The sequence below is a fragment of the Dromaius novaehollandiae genome, chromosome 15, assembly GCF_036370855.1.
Source record: "Dromaius novaehollandiae isolate bDroNov1 chromosome 15, bDroNov1.hap1, whole genome shotgun sequence".
Classification (NCBI taxonomy): domain Eukaryota; kingdom Metazoa; phylum Chordata; class Aves; order Casuariiformes; family Dromaiidae; genus Dromaius; species Dromaius novaehollandiae.
In genome coordinates, this window is record NC_088112.1 from 17,175,295 (window position 1) to 17,193,001 (window position 17,707).

General features: G+C 51.4%; 1 protein-coding gene across 1 annotated transcript in view; it reads left to right on the top strand.

Moving 5' to 3' along the window:
- Positions 1–17,707, top strand: part of MGAT4B (alpha-1,3-mannosyl-glycoprotein 4-beta-N-acetylglucosaminyltransferase B) — a 54,111-nt gene that overhangs the window by 31,975 nt on the left and 4,429 nt on the right. Inside the window, exons 2-10 of the mRNA XM_064521059.1 lie at positions 4,522–4,701; positions 5,400–5,540; positions 6,684–6,817; positions 8,933–8,979; positions 11,285–11,398; positions 11,823–11,898; positions 12,674–12,788; positions 13,540–13,670; positions 16,844–16,951. Of these exons, the coding sequence (XP_064377129.1) occupies positions 4,522–4,701; positions 5,400–5,540; positions 6,684–6,817; positions 8,933–8,979; positions 11,285–11,398; positions 11,823–11,898; positions 12,674–12,788; positions 13,540–13,670; positions 16,844–16,951 (1,046 nt within the window). The remainder of the gene's footprint in view (positions 1–4,521; positions 4,702–5,399; positions 5,541–6,683; positions 6,818–8,932; positions 8,980–11,284; positions 11,399–11,822; positions 11,899–12,673; positions 12,789–13,539; positions 13,671–16,843; positions 16,952–17,707) is intronic.

Here is a 17,707-nt window from a genome sequence, read left to right on the forward strand (position 1 = left end):
ACACATCAAAACATAAAATCGCTAATCCTAACCTAACTCCAAGAGTGAATTGCCCAGGCCAAGGCTGGACGTTTGCAACGCATGGGCACAGCCGAAAAGCAGCCCGGCTGCAACCAGGCACGATGGGTGAGCTGGGGTCAAATTGCTCGCCGCCGGCTCACTTTCCAGCCTTTCCCAGTTTGCATTTTTGGATAATGTAGGCTGCTTTACTGAGGGCCTTTTTTTGTGTGTGTACCCTGCAGTTCTCTCAGGGTGCTTTGTGCTCCGGAAAAAAAACACATAGTAATTCCCAAGCAAATAAAATCTGGAGTTAGTCCTTTGTGTTGCAAAACTGGAGTTGGAGTTGAATTGCCGGTGAGTCTGCGACCTGCGTCCGCGTCCGGTGTTAGCAGGTTACAGGAGCTGCTGTAATCAGCAAACGAAGTTTTATGCCACGTGCAAGTCTTGTAGGTGTGATGGTTACTAATTAGGTGTGTTTTAAATAAAACAGAGGGGCATGGTCTGTTAAGATAACTTTCATGTAGGAAGTTTAGTTTTCTACTCTTGGTTTTGCATGTGAATTGGGGACTTAATTTGCTTTCGGCTGTTTTGGCCCTGGAAACCAGTACGTTTGTGTTGACTCCAAGACTTGCAACAGACTGGTCAAAATTCGCAGTTGCTCCCTTGAAACCAAGATTTTATAAAGATAAATAGTTTAGAGGTTTGGGGATTGCTTTTAGTTTTTAAACAAAGTCTCTCGAAAGTCTTCCTAATGAGAAGCAAATCCAGTTAGCAAAGCCTTTGAATTTGCTTTTGAGCAGGGAGGGAAAGCTCTGACTTTGGCCACCAGTCTGCTCCGCTGGGAGAGGTTATCTTCAAAGAACAAAACCAAAACTAATTGGTCCTGAAATATGGACATATTTAAAATGCAGAAAGGGCTCCCTGGGAGGTTGTAGTGTGATTTGAAAGACTAACACAGAACACAGAATTAGAAAATTTCTGACAAATATGTATGGGGTGACCCCGAGAGACTTCCAGGTGGGTTTTTTTATTGGTACGGACCTGGTTTCATACCCGGCTGCTGTTTTGGAATCAGGTGTTTTGCTTTGACTTGAAAACTGAAAATGGATTATCAGCGCGCACCTGGGCATCCCAGCCCTCGCCTCTGCAGCAGATGCGGTTTTCACTTGACGGTCACTTAAATAAGAGCAAAGCCGCCGAATTCTCCATCATGGAGAAATGGTTTTTATTAAATGGGTCGCGCTGTGGCTGAACGAAGGCACTGGGAAGTATGGCAGCAGATCGCGATGTTGCAGATGTTGCAGATGTTGCAGATCCCACATGGAGCTCCCTCCAGCCGTCTCCTGGTCCTCTTTAAGCAGCTCGCACGCCCCAGCGAGCGCGTATCCAGGTGCCTGCACTCATCTGTGTCCTGGTTGCCAAAGAAGGAACGTAAAAAAAAAAAAAAAAAAAAAAAAAAGAATCGGTCTCTGCACGCTTCGCCAGCAGTTTGTGTTGTGGCTCCGCCGAGGCGAGGGCCGCGCGGGGCTCCGAGCTCAGCTGAAGGCTCCTGCAAAACGCGAGCCCTGGCAGCTGCGGCGCAGAGCAGCCCGGCGGGGTGACGCGGGGGCCGAGGGCTTCCCACCACCGTCCTCACCTCTGCTGGGGACCGGGACCCCCGGGATGGGCGCCAGGGCCGGCCGTGGCTCTCTGCCCCCGGGGCCGAGCAGCTCCGTGGGCGATAGCCTGGCTTTCTCCGGCTTGCGTAAAGCTGTGTGAAACAGGCTTTCCCTCTCCAAGACAGCACGTTTCCAAGCGCCGCCTTTGAGAGACTGCCGAGTCCTGATATTGGACGTCGCAGGGGGTGGATAGGATTTGGGGTAAGCACAGTATGTTCTCCAAATCCTTGAAGTTTGAGAGGTTCTTGGTATCCCAGTTCTGTCCTGTGAACTGTCACGTAACGCAGACTTTCTGTCTTTATTAAACTGGTGTATTTTAAGCCCAAAGCAATGTGTTATCTCTCAAGAAAAAGTAAACCACGAAGTCAGATGAGCCTTTTTTTAATACAGTTACAGCTCGGAGTTTCTGTGCTAGAACACTTGAGTCTGAGGATATTTTAAGAGCTCTATTATCTTTGCACTTGGAGGGAATATAATAAATATGTAGGCAGAGCATATTGCTGCTTTGAAAGGTAAGTAGAGGGTCTGCGCTGAGCTGACACTAGCTGAAAAATTTGTTCAGCCTGATCAGCAGCAAACCACTTCTGCATCCAAACACGCTTTTAGGTATGGGAGCCATTTCCTCGCCCCGATCCCCTGCTGCCCTCGGCGGCTCTGCAGAGCCCTCCCTGACGTAGCAGCCGAGGGACGCGGTCTTGCATCGATGCAACGTTGCCTGGCAAGTGCAAAACGGCGTGACTGGCAAGCCGCGAGAAACTCTCTGCCCACCTTGGGTTTTGCCTCCGACCGTTTGAGCCGTTGCTGCAAGCGGTCACAGCCGCCTTTTAAATCTCATGAAATTTTAATTAAAGAATGGCAAGCCTGCTAGGACATCACAGGACAAGAGCACTGGAAATAAATGCAATTTCCCTTCCTAGCATTAGCCAGGAAAGCAGCAAATGGTTGACTGCACATCCCCACTGCAGCGTAATGAAACGTGCAGCTCTGGGCTGCAGCGGGCAGGTCATTAGCGGCTGAATAATCAGTGACATTTCCCTTCTCCATCTGACACAAACCAAGTGCAGCACTCCGGAAAAAGCCATTAAGTGCCAAGCTTTGCCTTCGCTCTGCTCCAGGTAGGGCAGGACAAGATCTAATGTCAGTCTTGAGCTGTTGCGGGGTTTGATGGCATTCACGCCACGGTGTCCCCCAGGTGTGCCGAGAGCCAAGTGACTCGAGCATCACACAGGTGCTGTTCCCTCCACTGCTCCGCGGAAAAACCGGGAGAGAGATGTGCTTCTTACCACTGTTGATAGGTGTAGCTTAGTTACGTTAAAAGGTATAAGTAGTAAAAACTATAAGCTAGAATATTTCGAGGTTAAAAGGTGTATTCTCGTGACTGAGCGAGAGGGACCATAGGTGAAGATGGAGCACATCTGGAGTACATTGGAAGTTTGACCTCCTCCGGCAAATTCCTGTGGCAGCTCGTGGAGCTGGGTGTTAGCCTGCTTTTTCCAGCATTTTTAAAATGATTTCCATTCCCACTGTGAGCGGAAAGCGAGAGGCATCGGGCAGGAAAAAGGAAAGGCCGAGGTTGTTTATGCCTGTTCCCCTACTTTCTCTGAGCATCGCCTGGTCGGATGGGCAGCGTAATCGCTTGGGTGTAGCTTCCTCTGCCCCCTCCCCGTGCTCCAGGGGCTTCGGGAAAAATACCTAAAGGCTGAAGGTTAATAGGAGCCAGGCTGCCTCGCACGAGTGTTTCGCTGCGTTTGAAGCAGCGAATCTTTAAAAAGGTCCTGGGGGATGGAGGAGACCCTGTGGGGAAAACTTCCGCCGGGTGAAAGCATTGAAGAGCGCTTGGAAGTGTTGTTGTCTTGGAAACTCCCTACTTCGGAGATGAGTATGTTTGATCTCCAAAACTCCCCCCCCCCTTTTTTTTTTAGCTTTACGGACCTAAAAATAGAGATTGTTAATGCAGTCGGTGTGTCTTTTTTCGGTGGCTCTAATTTATATTTAGCCCTGTGTGTGGAGGCTCCAGCATGGTATTTTCGGTCTTGTTAGAGCCCTGCCGAGCCCAGCTGAGCCCCCGAAGTCGATGAGGAGCTCGCTTAGCTCAGTGCCACAACAGCGAGGTATAAACTTGGTACAAACGATGATTTTGGCGAAGCTCCTCTTCTGCGCGGTGGTGGATCTTCTCGTGCCAAGTGGTGGGTTCCACTTGTGGAGCAGGAGCAGCACCAAAGCTCCTAAACCTTGAGTCCCCCTTAACCTCTTATTTCCAGCTTGTTGATGGTTCGAGGGTGACATCCTGGCCGGCTTTGGGCTACAGGTCTAAAATTCAGAGGATAACTGTGCTTTGAGGGTAGTCCTGTGAGATGCAGCCTCGTGCTCGTCATAAACACATGAGTGACCAGAGATAAAAGGGCCTTTTATTTCCCCGAGTACGCAGGTTGCATTAACAACGGGGGAAGAAATGGCACGGGAAAGTTCATAAATGACTAACCGGATCCGCTCCCAGCTAGTGTGTACTTAGTTACGGCTGAAGGCTCTCCGCAGTTTTAGTGCTTAAAAAGGGCACGCCGACGCCGTGGTGCTTTGAAATAAAAAGGCTTTATTACCCTTGCAAAAGTTCCTCGGTTAGGCATCAACACCAGTACTCACACTTCTTCGCCTGAGTTGAGCTCCCGGCGGTTTGCTCCCGCGGTCGGCGTCTCACGCTCCCAAGCTCCTGGAGCTGGAGAGACACAGGACAGTGCCACCCTCTAAGTGCGTGAGCGTTGCACGGGTTTTCCGGGAGAAGGTGGGAGTGATGAGCCTCCCTTTTACGCCTTGAGACCCTTCAGAGCTGGGAAGAAAAAAACGTGCCTCTCTTTTCCGTCGGCAGGTGACGTCGTGGATATCTATCAGCGGGAGTTCCTGGCGCTCAGAGACCGCCTGCACGCCGCCGAGCAGGAGAGCCTCAAGCGCTCCAAGGAGCTCAACCTGGTCCTGGAGGAGATCAAGAGAGCCATCTCCGAGAAACAGGCCCTGCGGGATATAAACCGGACCTGGAGCAGCTTATCTGGTGAATAACAGAGACGTTGAGGATCTGGGGCTGTTTTGAAGCTGTATGAGGTGGTAGAGAGGTGTGTGTGTGTAGGGCGCAGACAGAGCGGCCATGCAAGCAAACCAGGGCGTTCAGATGGCCTGAGTTTTTTAATTATTATTTAATGCAACAGACTTGGGAAGTCTTAAACTCCTGTGTAACTAGCAGTGCATATGCATCATCAAGCACTGAGATTTGCCTCTGCAGATGATATTTGCTAACTTGCTCGCTTACAAGCTTTTTTTTTCTTGCAAGTCATACATGCCGTTTCCTATGGCTGTACTGAATCCATATGGAAAATGGATATCTGAGGAGAGGGGGGAGGAAGGAGCTAGACTGGCTGAGCACCCTTTGCCTATTTATTTATTTATTTATTTATTCACTTCTTTTAAGTTGCTCAGTTGAAGCAAATTGGATCTCTACAGAAAGATCTGATTTGATCTTCATTTGATCTTCATTCTCCCCCCTCCTTCCCAAATATTTTGGGACTTCTTCAAGGCCCTCATGGCTCCTGCTGAACTTTAATTGGATTTGTGGTAGCATGTTGAAGGTTGGCCTGATTTTTTTTATAACCCAGCAATAGTCTCGGGTGGCCACACTGCTCTAGAAAGGCCTTTGCCTTGCAGTCTCTTCTTACATACCGTTCCTTGCATATTGATTCCCTTTTCCTTTTTAAGACGAAACCAAGTTAAAACTGTGGAATATCACCAACAAGAATGTGCTGCACCTTCCCACCATCTTCCATCATTTGCCACATTTGCTGTCAAAGGAGAACAGTCTGCAGCCAGCCGTGCATGTAGGACAGGGGCGCACTGGAGGTAAATGGGAATTAGTGCTGCTTCTGGTGCTCTTCCTCTCACTTAGTGCCTGTCCCTCCCCTTTCCTCCGGGCCTGGCTGCTGTGTGGCGGTGAGCAGGACCGGGGGAACGGCCGCATGCTTCATGCAAGCTTCCTTGTTGTGGTGGCACGTGGGGTGGATAAGCCATGTGACGTCTGCGAGTCACGGCGTACAGGGGCATGCTGTGTGTGCTTTGGACCAGCACTGAAATGTTCTCGATGCTTCTGTCCGGTGTTTTGTGCTGCTTTCCATTTCTAGAGTGCTCTAGATTTTACCTTGAAGGTGGTCAGATAAAGCACAGTTTGCAGTGCATTTCATGGAGACTTTAACCCATTTTAGGAGACAAGTCCAATCTGGAGTAGGACTTTGGTTACTAGAAGATCCTCCCACCCCCAAATCCCAACCAAAGCCAAACAGCTGACTTATCCCTCCTAAACGGAGGTGCTTCTGTCCATGGGAGGGATTTGGAGAACAAAGTTGGTCTTGAAGTTACCATTCGTAGGGTGAAAAGGCCCCGAGGAGGGGGAGGGTTTTCAGGCATTTCCCTAGGCATCAGTCTTCAGGAAAGAACAGAGAGAGTCTCTGATTGCTTTCTGTTTTTCATAAAACAGCACAAAAACAAGCTTCTTTCCTGATTGGGCTCGCCTAGAGTTAGGCATAACTATCATCTGGTCATGCCCATTTCTGCCTTGAAATTCCCATGCCACAAATTTCCAAAATCAAGGCTCAGCAGGGCTCTCAGTGGTTCATGCTAGGCAGATGTTGGAGAGCCTTGGCTAACGGCCCTCGCGGGTGTCCATGGGGACCATACGGTGTGTGAGCAGCAGGTCCTGGGTGCCCTGGAAGTGTCCGACCGCGTGTACGTGCCCAGGTCCCAGGCGAGGCCGATGAAGCAAGCCCGACATGCCTGGTGCGTTGGGGATGCTGTTGGTCGGCACCGGGACGTGGGACAGGAGTAAGGGAACCCCGTATAGCCCAGGCACTCACTAACATGTTGATCATGCTTGGTTTTTAATGACGGAGCATGGCACCAAGCAGGTAAACTGCAAGGTGGTCATGGGGAGTGAGTGAAGTGTCTTGTCTCAGCACACCCCCTCTGAAACCTTTTCTTGGCTCTGAGCAGTGTCCGTCGTGATGGGAATCCCCAGCGTGAAGCGGGAGGTGCATTCCTACCTTACAGATACCCTCAACTCCCTCATCTCAGAGCTCACACAGCAGGAGAAGGAAGACTCCGTCATTGTCGTCCTCATCGCCGAGGTAATGCAGAGCTTTGCCTGTTTATCCTGTTTTGCTGGCCCCCGTCCCATTCCTCTGTCTGCCAAACGTGGTGCCAAACAGGACGCCTGCACGTCTGAAGGTCGCGTCCACTGCTTGCCGGAGCAGAGAAGCCCAGCCTTGGGCTGCTGTCCGACCGGGATCATTAGATACATCCTGCCCAAAATGAAACTGTGGTTGGGCCGCAGAGGTGGGGAGGGGAGCGGGCCCATGGGTCACGTTAGCAGCTGCCAGTGTGGCCCATGTGCTTATCCTTCAGTGTGAATCGTGCTGGCCCTTGCGGGATGCTCAAGTGGCTGTTGACCGAAGTGTGCCGGTGTGACCCTATTTCCGTGTCTCTGTGAGTTCTTAAAACTCCTCCTGCATAACTTTGTTTCTCAGCCACACCTGTAAAACAGCACCAAACCCCTCCAAACACAGCAGCTCACTCATTTGGGGCCGAGACTAATATGCTGCTTTGTGCCAGTATCTGGAGCCCAGAATCAGTTGCTGAATCCAGGGACTAAAGAGCCTTGATACATTAATCCACAAGAGCTGCTTTTATCTATGGGTTTATATAGTTATTTTTCTCCATAACTTTCCCCTCAGGATTATTTTCTTGAGCCTGAAATGCATTTGTCTTAATTTCCAGAAATCCAGTGAGAAAGATAAACCTCAGCGGCATGTTACTGGGAGCAGAACACACATACTGTCTGGTTTTGCTGCCTGTTTACCAGTAATTTGAGCAGCGTATGACTTTTGGGTCTCTGGTTTATATTGGCATCTGAGGGGAAAACGTGCTCTTTAGGCAGGAAAAGGTGCAGCCCGAAGCGCTGCGGGAGAGCCCAGGCGGGCTGGTGGGTGTCTGGGACGAGGTTTCCTCCTGGCCACTGCTTGCCTCTAAGGCAGCACAGATTTGTTGTCCGCTTTCACAGCCACTAAGTTAAAGCAGGGGAGACTTAAAGCAGCTTGACCAAAGCTGTCTCCTGTGTTTGGATTGCAGTAATTTGGGTTTTTTCCTAGTTGAATTGGGAAGATGGTATGCCCTGTGGTTGAAGGACCGGACTTTACATGTGCACCTGTAATATTTTGAGAGCCCGGTTCTCTCTCGGATGGGGAAAGTGCGGTGGAGGGTGGAGAGGAGGGACGCGCTTGCTGCCCGGAGCGAGGGCTGTCTTCCCTCCCTGTGTTTTTTCCGGTCACTGTTTCCTTGGCAGCACCAGGGTGCAAAATCAATCTGTGGCTGAGCTCTGTTTGGAAAAGGGAGCTTTTTCCTCTCGAGAAAGCCCTCCCTCGTCACCGCTCCAGCGTGACGGCCCGTCCCGCCGGCACCCCGTGGGCTCGTCCCACCTCTCCGGCGCCGCGTCCGCAGACCTGCCCGGGCTCTGTTCCCTGCCCCGTGATCGATGCAACCGTCCAAAGCAACGCAGCCGCCGGGCAGCGAGTGCGGTTTTGCTCCTGGATCTCCTGGCCTTTATTTTTGGATTTTGTTGTCCCAGGCACCGTGCAAATGTTTTCAGTCCTGTGCCCGTCCCTGGGTTTGTGTTTATCCCTCGTATAAATAGTGCTGTGTGGTATTGCTAACCTTTGCCGCTGAACCGTGACAGGTTGCCAGGTTGGTTGTAGGGGCAAACTTGTTTTCGGAAGAAGGGTGTTGAAATGAACTTGAAATGTAAATGTACACTTACAAATAGACCCCTCTTTCACAGAAGGGGTGGAAATCCTTTTCTGCCAAGAGTCTTCCTTTGGACGAAAGCCAGTGTGTATACAAGGAAAAAAGGCCCAGAAGTTAACGCTTTAGGCAAATGAGCATCACTGGCAGGGAGAGAAGCGCCAGGAGAGCACGTGGGGAAGATTCACGGTGTCTTGACCTCTCCAACGTGTGTTTTGATCTGTGATGCTTTTGGTTAATACTGGCCAGAGAGTGGGGCTCATAGGAAACTGTCAGGATGGGGAGTTGGTTTGAGCAGGAGAAGTGGATGAAAGGAGACACGGAGCTAAGTGGAGCCGATACGGCGGTGCCGACAGCGTGCCTGGGGCGTATGCAAGGTGGTTTCTGAGACAAGCTGGGGCAGACAGAGACCGAGCCTTCTAACGTTGTTTAACTTCTGTTTTCAGACAGATGCACAGTACACAACTGGAGTGGCAGAAAATATCAAAACCTTGTAAGCACGTCCCAATTACCCCGCTGGTATGGTCTGTGCATGTAGCAGGGCCAGGGAATGGCTTTGTTAAAGAGATAATACCTGCTTTCCTGCTTCCCTTTTGTGTTTTTGCTGTTTGTTGTGTTTTTCCTTCTGTCCTTAAATTCTGGCCTGGCTTTCTTACGGCTGCTTCCCGTCTCTGCCTGCTCTGCGCTGTGCTCTGCGGGCAGCTTCCCGGGGGCTGCTTCGTGCTTGCATGTATTTAACGCACATGGTCATGCCATTTCATTCTGCTCTTTCTGTCCCCTGGCGTTGCGAGAAGATGGATTATTTAGATTTACAGTAATCCTGGCAATTGTTTCCGCGTTCAGTGCAGCCCTCTACCTGCTCTGCCGAGTCAGAGCAACTGGACAGGGCGATAAGCACAGCCCAACGTCACCGGCTTGTTTTGCTCTAAAACCCAGATGCCATTTTTCTTCCCGCTGCAGCCTGTTTGTTTTTCCCTTGTTCTCGCCGGTGGCTGCATTTTTCTCGCACAGTAGCTCCCGCTCACGTCCCAGGGGCTCAGTGGCTTTCGCAGCTCCGCGGTTGCTTCGCCTGTGGCTGCTCAGGCAGAAGCCCGTGGCGGAGGATGAACAGCGAGGCCGGTCCAGGCATCGGCGCGGAGGCAGGAGGAGACGGCGGCGGCCGCGACCGCGGTCCGGCTCCCGTGACCGCCCGTTTCCGAAGCATCGCCGCAGCCGTCAGAGCGTGGCTCGGGCAGGGGCAGCGTGTCCCCCCCAGCGCCGTGCCGCCCCGAGGCAATGACGGGAAAGGGGCCGGGACGCGGGGCTGCGGGACGCGCCACTGCTGCTCTCGCGGCCGCGCTGGAGCACAGCCCTCCATCTTGCCGCGCGCGGGCTGGCGGCTTTCCCCTCCTCCTGCCTGCTGGCAGGAAAACGCTCTTATCGGCGGATAATGGACCGATTGTCTAATGCATCCTGATGAAATTACCGGGCGCTGCCGAAGAAAGTGCCTGTCCGCAAAAGGCCTGAAACTTTAATTGACTTGATGATTTTATTTCTCGCTGCCCCCCCCCGCACTGCCCCATCCTCCCCCGCCAAATTGGCTTAAATTATTTTTCTCCCAAATTGAATTGAGGTGGAGTGGGGACACGGGCTCGTACTGCAGCGGGGGGGAGCAGCCGCTGCTTTGTCGCAGCTCCTGGCATCTCGGTGAGAAGCTTCTGTTTCGCTGCTGCCTGGGGCAGGGAAGGTTCAAAAATGTGAGCTGGAAATTTTACCCATCCCAAGGAGGGAGGAAGGAAGGGGGAAAAAAAAATAATGAAAAGTTTTTGTCCTTCTCGCTGCTTTGTCTCCCTCTGCTCTGGACAAACAAAGGGAAGCAACCTTATACCAGATGCTCTCAGAAAGGGCAGAGTAAAAATAACTGTTTTTCCCGTTTATCTCTTGCACTTACAGTAATCTCTGGGTGTTGCTTGCAACACTTGCATACATACAAATTTTTCATATGAGTGAGGTTTTTTTTTTTTGTTTAAGTTTGGCTCTATAAAGGGTTCTTAACTGCATTACAGGGAAAATATATGCTGATGTTATCAGCCTAAAGGAAATAGGTGCAATTCCTGCTGGCTGTCCTAACTACAGCACAGTGCAGTGTTTTAAATAACTCATCAGAGATGCATAACCTAATCTCTGCAAAATGGCTTTTAATTACTGATGCATTTGGAAAATCTGTAAATGCCTGTAATGCCAGCAAGTGCTTTTTTCAGCGTACCAGTCTGCAGGTCCATTTAATCCCGTAGAAAGTACGTGGTGCTTACGGCTTTCCTTTAAAACTGACCCGTGTTTTTTCGAAGTGCAGTAAATGACAAAGGACAATCTATGGGCTGTTTGGGCAGAAGTGAATCCAGCTGGTTGCTCAGTTTTTCCACCTCGGCTGTGCTGCTCCCGCTGCCCTTTAGCTCAGCCGTCCTGGGAGTCGCTCGAGACCGTAGGAGTCCGTGTGGCTTCAAAGCACGTGCTGGGACTCTGCCACTGCCAGGACGGTGCCACTTCTCTGCAAACCCCAGTGAGCAAAGCGGTGGCGGTCCCCTGCTTTCCCAGCTGCGTAGTGCGGCAGAGCAGAGGCTGGACGGGGACCGAGTCAGGGCATCGGGGAAAATAGTTGAGCTGCTCTTGCGGTGGTGAGTCGTTTCCTCCTGCTGACATTTGGGGCGCTGAGCGTATTTCCCCCCATATGGGAGGAAATCTGTGCTGTGGGGCCGGCATGCGGGAGCCGGGGTTCGCTTGGCTCTGAGGCACGTGTTTCCCGCTGCCTTTCTCCGCAGGTTCCCAAGGGAAATCCACTCAGGTCTGCTGGAGGTAATTTCCCCGTCTCCGCATTTCTACCCTGATTTCTCCCACCTACGGGAATCCTTTGGGGACCCCAAAGAAAGAGTCAGGTAAGACTCTGAGCTTAAAAACATGCAGACCCTGAATTAAGTTAACTGCAGGGTTTCCCCCTCTCGCTGCTGACAGGGAAAGCTCTTCTGCTCATCTCCACAAAGCCCTTAAACTTGCTCTCCGCGAGAGCTGGGAGGCTGCGGTGCGGGGGGATGCGCACTGCTGCCGGCTTTGCAGGCCTGCCTGCGCACTGCAGTGCTCCCAGCACCAGGTTGGGGTGGCCCCTCAACCCCAAGCTGTCCCCTTTGCAAGGCCTCGTGTTTCCCAGTACCTCTGAGCTGATCAGCTAGAAACCAAAAGGGAGAGACCGTATGCTGTCAGCTTCTCCGAGAGCCGCGTCGCGTTTCCTTCTCAACTCGCTCGCCCGAGCCGCGCTGGCGTCCCAGGAGCGGCCGCCGCTCTCACCGCGTTTCTCTGTCGCAGGTGGAGGACTAAGCAGAACCTGGACTACTGCTTCTTGATGATGTACGCCCAGTCCAAAGGCATTTACTACGTGCAGGTGGGTTTGGTGCTGGGGCGCTGGGGAGGTGGGTTTGCGTGCGAGTTCACCGTGGCCGGTACCCGATGTGCTGGCAGAGGGCGAAGAGCATGGCCGGTCCTGCGATCGAGGCGGGGTGGGAGCGGGTCTCAGCAAAGCTGTCTTTGTGCCTGGCCCTGCAGCTTCCCTTCGACTAGCTGCTCTTTGTGCACATTTTACTTTAGAAAAAAAAAAAAAGCATATGATTCAATGTATGATCTTCCAGTTTTTTCTCGTGCTTCTGGGTGACTCAGTTTCCTCTGGCTGGTTGGGCTGAACTTGCTAACCTAGGAAGTCCCTGCTGGCCCTCGCTGCCTGCAGAAACAAAGTGTGCTAGCGTGAAGCCCTGGCTGGCGTGTGGCTGCGGAGGGATGAATCCTTCCGGAGGCTGCTGGTGTGCGGTGTCGCCTTTTGGGCAAATACTGCAGCAGAGTCTCTGCTAATGGGTACTTACTGCAGTGATGGGGAAGGTGTCGTTCCCTTGAGGTGGTGGGAATAGGTACTGCCATACGCTACCATGTGTGAAACGTGGTTGAGTAGACATGGCTACTGAATTTCATGGTGGCCAAATAGGTTGAAAAAATCTCTTCCTACGTTGCCTCAGGTTTGGAGATGCAGGGAGGGCAGGAAGCCAGGTGTCGTTTACCTGTTAGCTTGGGTAAGAAGAACCTGCGTGGTGCATCTTCCAAAATAATCTAGGTCTCTATTAAGAGGACCTGAATGTGTCACTGGCACTGAATGTCCTTTCCTCTTGCAGCTGGAGGATGATATTGTGGCCAAACCAAACTATCTCAGTACAATGAAGAACTTTGCCCTGCAGCAGCCCTCCGAGGAGTGGATGATCCTGGAGTTTTCTCAGCTCGGGTTTATTGGTAACACTGTCCCCTTTTCACCCCTGTCCCAACAGGCACAGGCATAAACACTTGCTAGTTCTTGTAAGCAGTTCCACTCTTGATCCAACAAGTTGTCCCCCGAGATGGTAAAATATTTGGATTTGATCCCTCCTTATTTTTGCAGTGATCCTTTTATATGCACAAGAAATAAAGATCCTCACAGTCACAAGTGATACTGCTGATACTCACTTTTAATAAAAATAAACCTGGTTGGTGGCCCACTGGGCAGCCTCATAGCTTCGATGTGACCAGTAGCTTTTTTGGCTGGATGGGATCTAGAATTGCCTAACAGCGTGCAAAAGGAAGTTTACATCAGCCCAGAACTATTTTGGAAACGGCAGTACATGGTTGCAGTAGCAGCTTGATCTGTTATTCTGGATACTGGTTTGACTAGCTTAAAAAGTCTAGTTCTCAGGACACGGTCTGTTCTGCAGCTGTCTGGATGTCTTTCAGACATATTGCTCTCAGTTTTAGAGTTTTAGACCTTTTGATTATCCTTGTGACCCACAAGACACCAGTTCTTTGTACAAAGAGTATTAAATCCAGAACTGTACTGGCAGTGCCAGCAGTGCTGGTACACAGAGCAGAACTGTGTATTATTTCATTTACGTTGAGAGATGGACACACCTAATCTCCCCAGCCTTGGCTTTCAATTCTTCTTCTTCCTAGCTCTGGTCCTTATCCGTCCCGTACTGAGGCTGCTCTCTCTCCTCCCTTTCTGTGCCTGTAGGAAAGATGTTCAAGTCGCTGGATCTCAGCTTGATTGTGGAGTTCATCCTCATGTTCTATAAGGACAAGCCCATCGACTGGCTTCTGGATCACATCCTTTGGGTGAAAGTCTGCAACCCTGAGAAAGACGCAGTAAGTAAACAAGCCCCAGTGAAAGGAAACGTTATGTGCCTGTGCAAATGTACACTTGGTCTGCATCTTCAGAGGCCTTGAAGGTCTTTTTGGTGAGCTCTGCTGCCAACTGACTTAGCACTGAGCTTTGCTGCTTTTATGGACAGGCTGTGGGGAATCCTTGTGCATCATGTGAAAAAGAATAGCTGGGAGTTCAGCCTGCTGTGGTCTGCAGCCGTCAGAAAAGGCATTATTTCTGCACCTGAGCACGAGTAGGGTATTCCTGCAGTGCTTGAGAAGAGCAGCCATTCCCCGTTCTCCTGTGTTGCTTTCAATTCCAGCGCGCTTCTCTCCCTGAGGCCGTTCCCTGCTCACTGACTCTGACCCCAGAATAAACCTTTGGCACTGCACTCATGGGCCGTGCCCGCTTGGAGCGTCCGTGCAGCCTGCCCAGAGAGCTCACCTCAGATGACCCACGAGCAAGCCTGCCGTGCCTTTCCGGTCGTACAGTGCGCCCAAACGGAGCCAGAACACGTTGGAGTTTTTTTGTTGGAGTTTCTCTTTAGCTAGTAGGGTGTGGAGAGGTGAAACGGGATCCTTTCTAATGCGGTCTTGGGGGCACTGCAGTCTTGTTCGCGGCGCAGTGTTTGCATGAAGCCTTGCAAACAACAGCAACAAAACCCTGTGTGCCCTGCAGAGCTTGTGTTTTGAGTCAGCTATGCACCAGCAGCATCAGGGACTAAACTGAGTGGGAAGGGCAGAGGAGGAGTGTTTGTGATAGCAAATGTAAGATGAGCTCACCACCAGATCTTCTCCTGTCTGCTCTCTGAACATATTGTATTTACTCGTATAATGGTTGTGTTCTGTCTCCTCCCCGACAGAGAATGAGCAGTTGAGTCCTGGTGGCCTAGAATAGATGCCGTGGTCGAAACGAGTAGCGTAGGACGGACCTGGTGGCCACAACTATTTTGTGGTGGCAAATGCCAGAGCAAGTGGTCATTCTAGGGATAAATACTGTATTTATGTGTTGAGGGTGAGCAGGGCACCCTCGGGGCTCTGGAGAATTGGGGCAAGGATGTGGTTTAATTTGGCTTGGTCCCCAGCAGAGGCTGTGGCACCAGCTCTAACCCCACACGTGCGGTGCCACCAGTCTCAATTGACATCCGTGGTGTCCTGCGGGTGCTTTGTGCCTTGTGCTTGGGTCCCCAGGCCTGTCCAGCAGCCACAGGACCCTCAGCTAGGGGCAAAGTTGGGCTGCAGGGTGAGGGGATGAAGCTGGGAATGATGCTGCTGTCCGTGCCCCCCTCCCCTTTAAAATCTTCACCTTGAACATTGATTTAATGCAATTCCTGCTGTGCAGCCATGTTAGCTCATCATCTCCTACCTGACCAATTCCCTACAAGGTTTTCCCAGGGGAATCTGCAAACCTCTTACATTCGTTGCCGTTTAAAAATTAGCCTACTTTTAGTGTGGCTTTCTGGCTCCCTTTCCCCACTGTTTGCATGATTAACTCTGTGCAGTGCCCTTTTAAACATGACTTTCACTTGTAAATCCCACTGTGCAGAATGAAATCGGTAGCTGTGAGGATTTGTCTTTTTGACTGAAAGTTTGTTTGACCTGAGCTTTTGGTAAGTGCTTTGCCTGATCTGGATATAGTCTGCTCTTACTTTTTTAACTAATTTTAGATTTACCTGGGGTAGAGCTGTGTGAAAAGATGACCTTGTTACCACCAACTGAGCCATTCCCCCGCCTCGCTCGAGTGAGACAGCGTTGCTTTCAGCAACCGCTTCTTCTACAGAAGTAGCAAAGTGGGGAAGGAGAAATGGGAAAAATGTTCTAGCTCCCTCTTTCCCCCTTCCGCTTTCTGTCCCCCGTGAAGGGAGATGCCGGACCTGGGGCGAGCTCCGTGGGGTCACTTCGAGGGTCTCTCCCATTAGCACGGCTAGTTTTAATTTTCTAATGTAACACGAGCTGGATTAGGGGATTATCCCCTCTGCAGCTTGCAGAGAACATGCCTGGAGGTGCCCGGCCGCGAGGCCGTGGCGGTGGCCAGCGCGGGCAGGTCATCGTGGGGGTTCGGTGTCCCTCGCTTCACCCGCTGCACCTGGTCCGGTGCCGGGCAGCCGGCGACACAGCTCCGGGAGCGGGACTCCGCAGAGGTCGCTCCTCCGTGGGAAGTTGTGAGAACAGATGGTGTTAGGGGGGTGTGGGTGTCTTTTCTTGGAAAAATACCCTCTTCCTCCAATTTTTAACCCTGTATTTTTGTCCTGCTCCCCCATACTAAGAAATACAAGCTATTTTAAAATGTTACTTCTTGGCCACTTAGAGACCGCTGTGGGGGATGCTTGGGATGAATCCCATGCTCCACAAGCCAGGCTGTTCTCAGTATGTGAGACAGGGAAAGGCACCAAAAAATTACCTTTACAAAACCCCCCAGGACTCCTTGTGGCTGTTCCCCTAGCTCTGACTTCCTCTCTGCTCCACGTTCTTTCTCAGTGTTTTTCCCCTGTGTCCTTCTCTCCCTCTCTCTCCCTCTCCACCCCATGGAAGATCACCATGATAATGGCTGGTCCGATGGGAGTTGCATTTCCAGGTTCATATGTTGGGATGGGTTTGGGGCAGCCCAGCAGCTTTGACAATGCCACGTGCCATACGTTTGCTTAACAAAAACGACCAAGAAACTGAAAACTTTACTCAATCCATCAAAGAAGAGACTGTAACTGCTGGTTTAGACGCTAAATCATGCCAGAACTTATTGTAACTTCAGATACCAGAGATCCCGAGGTCTGAGTCATAGGAAAAAGCCTTTCCAGATAAGCCAGGGACAAAAGAAACTAAATTCTCTGGCTGTCTCTACCTCAGCACACCCAGAGGAGATTTGCTTATCAGGAGGATGCTAGGACATGCCTGGCAAGGACGACTCTGGCACTTCAAAATGTGAACTCCAGCTTCTCACCAACCCCCCCCGGGTGACCAGCTGAGAGGCAAGGATAGATTCTCCAAAGCGCTATTAAAAGTCCTCCTGTTGCCAAATCAAAGCCAAAATAATTTGAAGATATAATATATAGATGGTCAGGGCCGTTTAATCACTTCTTTTTCTGCTGAGATTTGATCTTGCCCATGTCTGTCCCTCTTGTGGTGCTTAGGCACTGCAAGGTTTAAGTGTGGGGCCTCATGGGATTTTCTCGTTTCAGAAACACTGCGACAGGCAGAAGGCAAACCTGAGGATCCGGTTCAAGCCCTCGCTCTTCCAGCACGTGGGAACCCACTCCTCCTTGGCTGGGAAGATACAGAAGCTGAAAGTGGGTACCTGGCACTGCGGCGTGGTGCACTTTGCCAACCAGCCCATGGCCTCTCCGCCGTGCGGTGCACACGGGAACTGGCGGCTTTTGGGAAAAGTAGTTGTGGTTGTTAGTCTTGGATATTCCCACTCTTGCTTGAGCTCATCGGTGGCAACAACTGGTGGGACTCTGGCTCTGCTGGATTGCGCTGGACTAGGGTTTAGCTGCGGCGTGTCGGCACAGTAATAACATGTAGTGGATCATGTGCCCCTCGGGGAGAGGAGACAGTGGCTCCTCTTCTCCACCTGCTTTTCTAACTGAGGCATCATCTCAGCTTCTGCAAACTTAAATATCTTAAGACGTGTAATAAACTGCCCTCTCTGCCTTTCCCTCGCCTGGCAGGGCCTGGGCTCAAGTGCCCCTGCCAAGAGGTGGGGAGATGTGGGGGCTTCTGGGGAAAGGGACCGAGGAGGGACCCTCCGCTCCAGAGGTTTTAAATGGGTTGGAAGGAAATAGGTTCCCAGTCAGGAAATAAGGTCTTTCAGCTGGGGAGGGATCCAGCCCTGGTTTTAAAGAGGCCAAGAAAGATTTGCCAGCCCAGCCTCCCTGGTCCTGCTTTGGAGAGGTGGTGCTGGCTGCAGCCTTGCTTGGGCGCTGGCTGTCCTGGCCACTCGTCCTGAGCATCGAAACATGGGGCGATGATTTTGAAGCACCAGCTGAAAAACCCTGGCCGGCCAACTTCTGGGTTTGTTTGACTTCGTTCCCATTCGCCTCCTT